Raw genomic sequence first — 12,284 nt, 5'->3', positions numbered from 1 at the left:
ACTGTATATTGTCAAATGCTCTCTCTGCATCTATTGAGATGATCATGTGATTTTTATTCTTCATGTTGATAATGTGGTGTATCACGTTGATTGATTTGAGGATGATGAACCATCCCTGCCTCTCTGGAATGAAGCCCACTTGATCATGGTGTATGATCTTTTTAATGTATTGTTGTGTTCAATTTGCTGGTATCTTGTTGAGGATTTTTGCATCGATGTTCATCAGTGATATTGGCCTGTAATTTTCTTTTTTTGTGTTGTCCTTGTCTGGTTTCGGTATCAGGGTAAAGTTGGCTTCATGGAATGAGTTAGGAAGCTTCCCCTCCTCTTCAGTTTTTTGGAAGAGTTTGAGAAGAATGGATATTAAGTCTTCTTTGAATGATTGGTAGAATTCACCAGGGAAGCCGTCTGGTCCTGGACTTTTATTTTTGGGGAGGTTTTGATTACTGTTTCAATCTCCTTACTGGTGATTAGTCTGTTTAGATTCTCTACTTCTTCTTGGCCCAGTTTTGGAAGGTTGTATGTTTCTAAGAATTTATCCATTTCTTCTAGACTATCCAATTTGTTGGCATATAGATTTTCATAGTATTCTCTTATTATCTTTTGTATTTCTGAGGTGTCCGTTGTGATCTCTCCTCTTTCAATTCTGATCTTATTTATTTGAGCCATCTCTCTTTTTTTCTAGGTGAGTCTAACTAGGGGTTTGTCAAGTTTGTTTATCTTTTCAAAGAACCAGATCTTGGTTTCATTAATTTTTTGTATTGTTTTATTTTAGTGTCTGTTTCATTTACTTCTGCTCTGATTTTTTATTATTTCCTTCTTTCTTCTCATTTGGGGCTTTGTCTATTCTTCTTTTTCCAGTTCCTTTAGGTGCACTGTTAGATCGTCTATTTGGGAGTTTTTCTTGTTTGTTGAGGTAGGCCTGAATTGCTATAAACTTCCTTGTTAGAACCACTTTTGCTGTATCCCGCAGATTTTGGCATGTCATATTTTCATTTACATTTGTCTCCAGGTGTTTTTTTAATTCTCCTTTTATTTATTCGTTGACCCAGTCATTGTTCAGTAGCATTTTGTTTAATCCCAACATATTTGTGGCTTTTCTGATTTTCTTCCTGTAGTAGATTTCTAGTTTCATACCTTTGTGGTCAGAAAAGATGCATGGTATTATTTCAATTTTCTTAAATGTATGGAGACTTGTTTCGTGGCCTAGTATATGATCAATCCTGGAGAATGTTCCATGGGCATTCGAAAACAATGTGTATTCTGTGGTTTTTGGATGGGATGTTCTGTATGTATCTACTAAGTCCATCTGGTCTAATGTGTTGTTTAAGGCCAGTGTTTCCTTATTGGTCTTCTGTTTGGCTGATCTATCCACTGGTGTAAGTGGAATGTTAAAGTCCCCTACTATTATTGTGTTACTGTCTGTTTCTCCTCTTATGTCTGTTAAGAATTGCTCTCTATATTTAGGTGCTCCTGTGTTGGGTGCATAGATGTTTACAAGTGTTATATCTTCTTGTTGGATTGTTCCCTTTATCATTATGTAGTGTCCTTCTTTGTCTCTGTTATAGCTTTTGTTTTAAAGTCCATTTTGTCTGATATAAGTACTGCCTGCCCAGTTTTTTTTTCATTGCCATTTTAATGGAGTATCTTTTTCCGTCCCTTCACTTTCAGTCTGTGAGTGTCTTTAGGTCTGGTGTGTCTCTTGTATGCAGCATATATATGGGTCTTGGTTTTTCATCCAAGCAGTCACCCTATGCCTTTTTTTCTTTTTTTTAAGGAAGATTAGTCCTGAGCTAACTACTGCCAATCCTCCTCTTTTTGCTGAGGAAGACTGGCCCTGAGCTAACATCCATGCCCATCTTCCTCTACTTTATATGTGGGACACCTACCCCAGCATGGCTTTTGCCAAGCAGTGCCATGTCTGCACCCAGGATCTGAACCAGTGAACCCTGGCCACCAAGAAGCAGAACATGTGAACTTAACTGCTTTGCCACCAGGCCTGCCCCTTACCCTATGCCTTTTGATTGGAGCATTTAGTCCATTGGCACTTAAAGTAGCTATTGATAAGACTGTACTTATTACCATCTTGTTCCTTTTTTTCTGGATGTTTTAGTAGTTCTTCTCTATTCCTTTCTTCTTCTATTGGTCTCTTTCCTTGTAGCTTTCTTTAGTATTATGTTTGGGCTCCTTTCTCTTAATTATTTGTGTAGTTATTATAGGTTTATTGCTTGTGATTACCATGAGATTCATACATAATATTCTATATAATGATCTACATGTATAGCAGTCTATATTGAGTTGATGGTTTCTTTACTCTGACCCCTTTCTAAAAGCTCTACTTTTTTACTCCCCTCCTCCCACATTTTATGTTTTTGATATCATATCTAACCTCTTTTTGTGTGTGTGTGGATCTGTTACCCTCTTATCATTGAAATAGGTAATTTTAGTACTTTTGTCTTTTGACCTCCATCTTATCTTCATAGGTGGTTGATTGGGTACCTTTACTGTATTTTTACCTTTATCAGTGATTTCATTGCCTTTTTTGGGGGAAAATTTTCTAATTCCTATTTGTGGTCTTCTCTTTCCCACTTTCCCAGCATTTCTTGTAGGGCTGTCTTCTTGATGACAAACTCCTTTAGTTTTTGCTTGCCTGGGAAACTCTTTATCTCTCCTTCCATTCTGAATGATAACCTTGCTGGGTAGAGTATTCTTGGCTATAGGTTTTTTCCTTTCAACACTGTAAATATATCATGCTACTCCCTTCTAGCCTGTAAGGTGTCTGCTGAGAAGTCAGCTGATAGCATTATGGGGTTTCCTTTGTATGTAAATTGTTGCCTTCCCTTGTAGCTTTTAGGATTCTGTCTTTATCTTTAATTTTGGACATTTTAATTACAATCTGCCTTGGTGTGGGCCCCTTTGGGTTTATCTTGTTTGGTGCTCTCTGTGCTTGCTGTACCTGGATGTCTGTTTCCTTCCTTAGGTTAGGAAAGTTTTCAGCTTAGCATTTTGGGTCTTCAGGTGGTGGTTGTGCTCCTTAGCATCACGTGTTTGTTCCAGCCATGAAGAACACGGGGAAGAAAGCGTGGATGGTGTCTCTATCAGGACAGAAAAATTTCTCACAACTTTCTACTTACATTCACTGGCCAGAACTTTGTCACACAGCTGCCCTTCCCTGGAGTGGAGGCAGAAAATGAAAATATTAAGCAAGTATATTGCTGTCTTGATTGAACTCAGAGTATTAAGAGGAAGGAAGCAGTGGGAGGATGGAAGGATAATTGGTGGGTAAATAATAGCATTTGTAGTAGTCATCGTATCTTTTCACTGTCACACACTCACAGTAAAATTAATGATGGTTTCACTCCTTGATGAAAGGGTAAAGCTTATTCACTTTATTGTAGGACAAAATGGGGAGTGTGCATAAAGCATTCTGCTGTGTGTTGAAGCATGATGAATTTCCTCAGGAAAAGCACTGTGTGACTTTTTGAGTTACTTGCTGAACTAGCCTCTTTATTCATGGAATACCATTTTTCCTTGAAAGAAGACTGATGACCAAACTATATCTTTTTTCAGACTTGGGTATTTGAAAGAGAATAAAATGAATCTGTCACTTCAAGGAAAACAACTGACAGAATTTATGCCCATGATCAAAATCCAGCTTTCAAGAAAAAATTAGAAATTTTTGGAAAACTTGTGTCTGCCACAATGAGCTTATTAGATTCTCGATACATAAAGGCTTTTCTTATGAGATTCATAATGATATTAATGAAGATGATTTTCTAACATTGTAAAATAAAATGGGTCCACATTCGGAAGACCTGCTAGACTTAGTGAGCCAATATTTTCCAAAGGACCAATGAATAATGTTGCAAAATTGCACGTGAGTAAAAGATCCATTCCAAGTGCTAAATAAATCAATGGATTTTTATTTTGCTTTTTAAAATTTTAAACTTTTAGTTTTGAGGTAATTTTAGACTTATGGAAGAGTTGCAAAGTTGTTCAGAGAATTCCCATATAAGCTTCCCCTAATGTTAACATCTTACATCACTGTGGTGCATTGATCAAAACTAAGAAATTACCATGACCAAAGAATTTTAGTATAATAAAGTACAGTAAAATCATTGATATTGTTTCAAGTTCCACATCACGAATAACCTACTACCCCTCGTTTGAGTTTTGGTACAGTGTCAAACAAGATTATCGATACATATCTGAAAAACTATTAATTTTTCTCTTTTCTTCTCTTTTCCAACTATATATCATGTGACATCAAAACTACTTTTATATACTTCAACTAAAATTATGTACTGCAACAGAGGGAATGCAGAAGCAGGTATGAGAATCCAGCTGCTTTCTATTACCCGGACATTATAAATAGACTTGAAAAAATATGACACAAGGCCACTCTTTGAATGAAATATTTTTTGTTTTAGAATATATAACTGTTTCATAAAAACGTTATATAAGTTAGTATGTAATGGATTCACCATTATTTTAGATAAATACATATTAAAATTTTTCTCAGTTTTAATTTTGAATATGGTGATATTGACAGATATCACCCACATAAACAAAAACTCTTTGAGATACTCAATATTTTTAAAGAATGTAAAGGGGATGCTGAGAGCTAATTATCTGATTAGCTAAATGATGCATTGAATGTAGTGCATTAACTTTCCTACATTGCGTCTAGACTAATACTGTCTGTACAGTATTAGTACTCTCTCTCATCCTTGGGAGAACTGAGAAAAATCATCATTCCAATTATGTCTTGTAGAGCTTATTTCTCTCAGAGGACCCCAGTAGAGAAAGACTGTTCTAGACACTAATAAATTAATAGATGTAAAATACGTTGAACCGTGACTAGTGGATCAGCCCTCTGTGCTTGTTAGCTGATATTGCTGCTGTTATTAATTGTTGCAATCGCTTGACAGTTATGCGTCTTCAAGTATCTTCTCTCAGTTGGTGGCTTGATTTTAATTGTTTTTATGGTGTGTTTCATTGTGTAGAAATTTTAAGCTTTTCTCTGTATTCAAATTTATCAACATTGTCTCTTTTACGTTATTGTCCTTTTTTCTTATGTCTCGGAGAAGAAACTCTTCCCTTCCCCAAAGTTATAATGATCTGCTTTTATATTTTCCTCTGCAAGTTTCTAACTTTCCAAGTCTTTGTTTTCACAAACTCTGAAACCACTGTTGTCAACCCCACCGGTGCCCACGTTGCGGAAGCCAGTGGTCCGTCCTCAGCCTTCATCCCATCGACTCATCGGCAGCCTTGACACATTCGCTCTCTCCTTGACTCCCGAAGTTCTTTCTCCCGTGGGCTCTGCAACATTGCTGTCTTTTGTTTTTTCCGCCTCACAGGCTGCTTTGTCCTTGTCTCCTCTGGGGGCCGTCCTCTTCTCTGCATGTGGGGGTGTCCTGAGCCTTCCTCCTTGGACCTCTCCTCTTTTCTGTCTATTCTCACTCTGCGCCTGCTCTGACCCAGTGTTGTGCCTTTAAATAGCTACACACTGACGACTCCAAACACTTCCATCTGAGTTCCGGCCTCTCCTCTCAACTCTGTTTTTTTCAGCTGCCTGTTGGATGTCTAAGAAGCACGTCAAACTCAATTTGGCCAAAACAGAAACGTTGATTTCTCCAAGCTGTTTCTTCCATTTACCCATTTCGGTAGCGTGACCATTCATTCAGTTGCTTAAGCGGAACCCTTGGCGTTTTCTTGTTCTCTTCCTTTCACAATTCATATTTAAAAATTTAGGCAAATATTGCTTTTTCCTTCAGAATGAATCCTAGATCTTAACCACTTTGTACCTCCGCCACCAGTACCACCTGTGTCCAAGAAATGGTTGTCTTTCACCTGCACTATGACAAATGCTAACTTGCCTGCGGGTTTGCTTGTCCCCCCCGTCTGCTCTCCACACGACGGGGAGAGCAAGCATTTTGAAATACACATGACATTACGTCACCTGCCCCACCCTCCACTTCTAGAGGCTTCTCATCTCACTCAGAATAAAATCCGACGTCCGTACCATGGCCGAAGGTGTCCACAGAGTGGGACCACTGCCGCTTCTCCACCTTCGTTTCCAGTTCTCCTTCTTGCTTCTCTGCTGCAGCCATGATGGGCTGCTGGCTGCTTCTGGGACTTGCTGAGCTCGTTACCAGCACCTGGCTTCAGTACTGATCCTATCCAGGCCCTGTCTCACTCGGAGAACTTTCATTCCTCTTTTCCCTGCAGGAGTCACATTCCTGGTGACCACTGTTTGCTTCCAGACCCACATGGAAGCCTGGAGTTTCACACTTCTGTTTGGTATAGATTCCATACAATATACATATTTGTATTTCTGTGCATTTTTTTCTTGTTATTTTGTATCTATTATTGTTACATCTTTGGAGAAGAGAGGTATATCTTCATGGGGACATCAAAAAGAAAAGCCATTAAGCCTTTAATTATAAATATAAAATATATTATATTTTTGTTTTAAGCTCACGGTTACTTGTGCATGTATATTTTTTGCTACATTTTCCCTCCCTACATAATGTGTCATTTCAATTTGATTTCCTCTAGATTCATGGGTTATCTAGGAAATATTTTCTTGATTATACATCAGTTAGGATTTTTTTTTCTTTTTGATGAGGAAGATTGGCCCTGAGCTAACATCGTGCCAATCTTCCTCTACTTTATGTGGGACACCGCCACAGTGTGACCTGATGAGCAGTGCTAGGTCCACGCCTGGGATGCGAACTCATGAACCCCAGGCCGCCAAAACAGAGCATGTGAACTTAACCACTACGCCACTGGGCTGGCCCCAATACATCAATCAGGATTTTTAAAGGGTATTATCCCCCACTGAGTTCTAATTTTTGTATTATTATTAAAGAATATGGCCTATATAATTTTTTTCCAAATTGCAAGATCAAACGTGAAATATATGTTCTCAGTGTTTAAGGAATAAAGTTCTCTAGTTGTTAAATAAAACTTATTGACTATATCGTTCAAATCCTCTATATTATTAATTTTTAAAGTCTATTTTAAAACCAACTTCTGAAAGAAATGTAGGAAAACTCCCCATCATGGGCACGTATGTATTTTCAAATCCTCCCTGCTTGTTAGGAGTTTTTGTTTTATGCAGTTGTCTGCCATGCTGTGTGTTGTATAGAGTCTCATGACTGTTATATCCTCTTTGTGGGCTGCATCTTTTATTCTCTCGTAAGACTCTTCTTTGTCTTCTGTTGAACACGTTTGTCCTTGAATTTGCTTTGTCTGAGATTGCTGCTTCTGCTTTCTTTTTGCTTTTGGCACTGTCTGTTGTTGCCCAGCTCTTTGTTTTTAACCTTTTTCTTTTTTTAAACGTGTGTTTTATTTAGATAATACACAGTTGCATTTTATTTTTTAGTCACATCTGACAGTCTCAGATTTTTAATAGGGGGATTGATTCTGTTCACATTTTTGTGGTAACAAGTATACTTTGGGCTTCGGTGTTATTTCGTTTGTTATCTGTATCAGTTAGGGATGCGCTTGACCATACGTAACAGAATACAAGGCTAATAATTGCTTAGTTAAATAAAACCCACATTTTTATATTATCATAGGTCATTTAATAGTTACAGAGCTTTATTCCTTGAAGTTCTGTATTTTTCTCAAATGACAAGAAATCTGGAGGATACTGCGATGGGCACTGTTGGCTTAGCTGCTCGACAAAATCCTTGAGGATCCATCTCCTTCTGTCCTTCCGCTTACTCATCCTGAGCTTGTGACTTTCTTCCTCACGGTTGCAAAAGTCTCTCCACAACTCCAGCGATCACTTCATCCCAGGGAGGAAGAGGGCGGCGAGGGAAAAGAGCAAAGGCTCAAGGGGTTTCTCCTAAGGAGTTTTCACCTTTTGTTTGGAGAAGGGAAGCCCCTTGCTGGGAATTCTGCCCATGTCTGCTTTGTCAGAAACGGGGACATCCGGTCACTCCTAGGCTGGTCACTTGCCAACGAGAATAATATTACAAGACGGCTTCGACCAATTTTATGTGTCCTTCAAGGCTGGAGTGGAAACTTGCCTCTCCCGAAACTGAGGGGTTTCTGTTACTCTCTAAACAAATCAGATTTTCTGATCAGGGAGGAAGGTGGGCAGGAAGGGGTGGTGGGCAGGTGACTGCCGAGTCTGCTGTGACAGCTACGCGTTTTTGTTGTTTTTTCTCTTCCTTTTACACATTTCTCCCTGTTGGTAAGCCTTTTAGCATTTAATTCCCCCACTATTAATTTGCAAGTTTTATAATTCTAATCGCGGTTGCCTCCCTGTTTCCATCAGTCACAATTAAACCCGTTTCTCTGTAACTATATTGCTTTCAACATGCTAAAAAATAGCAATGCCCTCCTATATTAGTCGGGGGGATCAATTTTGATTTGCGATGGGTATCTGCAATTCCGATATTTGCAGTTCTGCAGTGGATAACACCTGGCATGTCAGTGGACTGACACCAGGAGGGGCTGCTTCCTGGTTAATCACAGCGTGATGTGGGTTGGGTAGCCCTTCTGTGCCTCCCTTTCTAACATCAACTCACAGATCTGAATGCTTTTCTCTTGCAATTCCACCATCTTGGAGTTGTCTGTTTCCAGCTGGGTGGACAAGACGCAGAATGTGGAGAAGGCGCACCGGCTGCAACAGCCTCAGCCTGCAGGGACGGGGGCGGAGGAGGCTGAGGAAAGGAGGCGTCTGTGGGCTCAGGAGAGGAAGCAGGCGCTGGCATGGCGTGGTCCCTGACAGATTGTCATTCTGGTCCCTCCCACATTTGGTTCTTCTCCTCCATATGAATACACCCATCATCTCCCTGAGGGGGATGCCCTCGAGTCTCCTTCTGCCCCAGCATCCAGCCTTGAGTCCACAGTCTGTGGGGGCATTTGTCTTTGTCAGGTCTGGATGTGGCTAAAGAGACATAACATCTGGACACCCCCACGTTTAAGACACGACACGCAGTGGAGGCTCCGGGTCAGCACGCCCACCATGGGAAAGAGGGAGTGTGCGCGCTCAGGCCCTGTCTGCGATGCCCTGCAGTCCCACAGGTCGAGCTCTGTGGTGCGCCCCCCACAACAGGCAGTGAAGGGCCGGCCTTGACGGTGCCCCCGAGGGCCCCCTCCTGTTCCTTGTTCCGTGGCCTCGTCTGAACCGAACGCTGAGGATCACCCTTTCCTTGGGCCAGTACAGCCTTTGAGACCAGCCTCCTGCTTATCGAGGTTGGGGACCCAAAGGTTAAGTCTTGAGCATCCAAAGGCTTTCTTAGTCCAGAGTCAAAAACTTAGGAGGCTCCTGATCTGTTTGCATCCGCGTCCTGAGAAACCACGGCTAAGGGTCTTTTCTGGATGTATTCCACCGACTGACTGCACCTCGTTGCCTCCTTACCCCATGACGCCTCCCTCAGCTTCTTTGAAAGTGAGTGCGAGGGGTTGCACTCTGTGTGTTTGTGGCGGCCTGGCTCCTCTGAGGAGCAGAGACGGGAGTGGGATTAGACCCCTAGAGTTTTGCTAAGGAAACCCTGTGAAAGAAAGAGGGCAGAGGGCCGGCGGAGTCTGGGAGGGCTCTCACACCGCCACGCAGCTCTGACCTTGGGGCAATGAGGTGGGGAGCAAGTGGACAGAGGGGTTCCAGCAGCCATGACGTCCACGGAAGGCCTGCCGGGAGGAGTCCGGCATCTCCCAGGAAGGAGCCTGCCCTGCTTGGGCAAAGGCAGGAGCCACCTGTGGGAAGCGTGGCCTTGGGCAATGCCGGGAGGGCGGGAGCTGGAGAGCTCAGGTTGCTTATGTCCCTGCAGCTCCATGTCTGTGGAGCACGTTCTCACGGCCACCACGGCGCTCTGTGCCCAAGGTCACTCTATCCACCTTGCAAGTCTCGCTGGGCTCTGCCATGCAAAACCTTTAAATAGCCCATCCCTTGCACCTGGACCCTAGAAACAGGAGGTTTTTCTGATCCTACAAAGTTGCAAGTTTCTGCATTCTCTCTATCCCCTTTCATTTCTTCTTGCAAAGCCCTCTGTTCTTTTCTTGAACTCTCTTCTCTTAACACCTTGCCTGACACAGCTGCTGGCAACCAACACACCCCACCTGCCTTCTGTTTTCCAGCCACCTCCCTCAGAGCCACAAGCTCAGAAGGCAGGAGCGGCTGCCTCTTAAGCTAGTGTCCGACAAGTTTACCAGATGTTTGCTCCTGCGTCCCACGGATCTCCAGCCATTCGTCTGGCTCCACCTCACTCGCCGCCCAGCTGCCACGGCAGTGACATGCAGGGTCCGTTTCTGTCTCCACAGCACCCCGCTTTGGGGAGAGGCCTCCGTTTTAGGCGTGGGCTCACAGGATCTCTTATAACAGGCAAACTGGAAAGCTCAGTGGCTTCCTGCAACGCAGGTTTATTTCTTGCTCACGTCACAGGCTGACGTGGGTCAGGGAGACTCAGGGACCTTGCTGCTTCGTTTGCAACTCCAGTGTCTCCAGTTGTGTTTCTAGAGGTGGGCAGGAGAGAGCATCTCTGCTACGGATCTTGGAGGCGCCGGGCCTGGACACCTGCTGCGGCGGCTGACTCTGCTGCTGTGTTGCTGCCCAGAAAGAGTCGGAGGGAGGGAGCTGGGGCTGCTGTCTCTCTGGGATCCTTTCCATAGATGACAGCCTTCGGAGGGGGGTGTGACAGGCGGGTGTGCTCCATCAGCCAACTGGGTTGTCCTTACCAATGAGAATGCGGCCTGTTTCTTCTCCCTTGTTCCTCCTTCTGTCCCGATACAGAGAGCGACAAGCACATCCAGTGGCTCCTGGGGGCGGACGGCGAGGTCTGGGTCTGGATCATGGGCGACGGCCCCGGTGACAAGCCCTACGAGGAGATCTCTGAGGAGCTGATGGCTCAGCGGGCGCGGCTGCAGGCGCAGAGGGAGGCCGAGGAGCTCTGGTGAGTGGGCCGGGGGTGGGGGCCGCCCGTCTGTGTCTACGGGGTCTTTTCCCCTGGGTTCTGTAAGGTCCAAGCATCTTGGCTGTAAGCATTTTTGCCACAAGCATTTTCACCCTGTAACTAATTGGCCGTCAGGCAATTTAGATGTAAAAGACTCAATAACTGGTTGGCTGTTTCTACTTTGGTCATTTCGTTTCTCCATCGAGGAACTTCTCGCAGTTACTCCATTTTTCAAAATTTTATTTTATTTTGTTTTTTATATTTTTGGGGAAGATTAGCCCTGAGCTAACATCTGCTGCCAATCCTCCTCTTTTGCTGAGGAAGACTGGCCCTGAGCTAAGATCCGTGCCCATCTTCCTCTACTTTATATGTGGGACGCCTACCACAGCGTGGCTTGACAACCGCTGCCATGTCCACACCTGGGATCCGGGCCGGCAACCCCTGGGGTGCCAAAGCGGAATGTGCGCACTTAACCGCTGCACCACCGGGCCAGCCCCTCACAGTTACTCCGTTTTTATAGGATTTTAATCTTAGCCTCATAGCAGTCCATACAGTGAGGGGTGGACGTGCTGGTGGTGGTCTTAAAAGGATTCGCATTTCTTCCCATTGGCCACGTTATTGATGCTTCATCAAGCTGATGGATGAGGACAATGAGCCCCAAGAGTTGGCTTCTTATTTGAAACATGCTGCGTTGGAGGGGGCGGCCTAGGCCTCGCGAGGGCACAGCGTTGACCCCCGTTTCCCACAGAACAGGACAAGCGCTTGGTTAGGTACCGTCCGCACACGAAACAGAGTCAGTTGTTGGCACAGCATCACCGTGCATCTGCATACTAACGTTTTAAATGTCCTCAAATATTTTGTATTTCGCCATAAAGTCTTTTTAATTTTGTTGTCCGTTTTTTCACATTTCATTACATCCTCTTTAATTCGTGTCCTTCTTTTATTTTTCGCGATTTTATTTTTCCCAACCAGTTGCCTTATGGCAACTAGTTATGAGGCAAAAATGCTTCCTGCAAAGATGCGCGAGAGGAAACTACCCAGATCCGCTGGTGGGTCCAGGCCGGAGGAGAACGGGCGGGTGGAGGGGCAGGTCCCCAGCGGCCGCTGGCTGGTCAGAGCCCGGCTGAGACCGGTGACCCGGCATCATCTGGGTCTTGCCTCAGGAGGACCTTGTGGTTCGAATCCCGCGTCCACCTGTTAGAGGTGAGCTAGCCTGGGGCCTCAGTCTTCACATCTGTGCCGTGGGCGTCACAAGGCCCTTCCACCTAGACGGAGTGCCACTTCACGACATAATACAACAGTGCCCTCGCTTTCCCCTCCTGGGGTTGACCCGGGACAGGGGAGCAGTTTGGGTTCACTTCATTGTCCACTTGT

General features: G+C 43.9%; 1 protein-coding gene across 1 annotated transcript in view; it reads left to right on the top strand.

Annotated features, from left to right (window-relative positions):
- Positions 1-10,460: 10,460 nt before the first annotated feature.
- SH2D4B (SH2 domain containing 4B) overlaps positions 10,461-12,284 on the top strand; it is a 71,024-nt gene continuing 69,200 nt past the window's right edge. Inside the window, exons 1-2 of the mRNA XM_070493939.1 lie at positions 10,461-10,479; positions 10,751-10,910. Coding sequence (XP_070350040.1) covers positions 10,810-10,910 — 101 coding nt within the window. The 5' untranslated portion in view covers positions 10,461-10,479; positions 10,751-10,809. The remainder of the gene's footprint in view (positions 10,480-10,750; positions 10,911-12,284) is intronic.

Source organism: Equus asinus, chromosome 2 (genome assembly GCF_041296235.1).
Source record: "Equus asinus isolate D_3611 breed Donkey chromosome 2, EquAss-T2T_v2, whole genome shotgun sequence".
NCBI classification, from domain to species: domain Eukaryota; kingdom Metazoa; phylum Chordata; class Mammalia; order Perissodactyla; family Equidae; genus Equus; species Equus asinus.
This window is presented reverse-complemented; position numbering and strand designations above follow the sequence as displayed.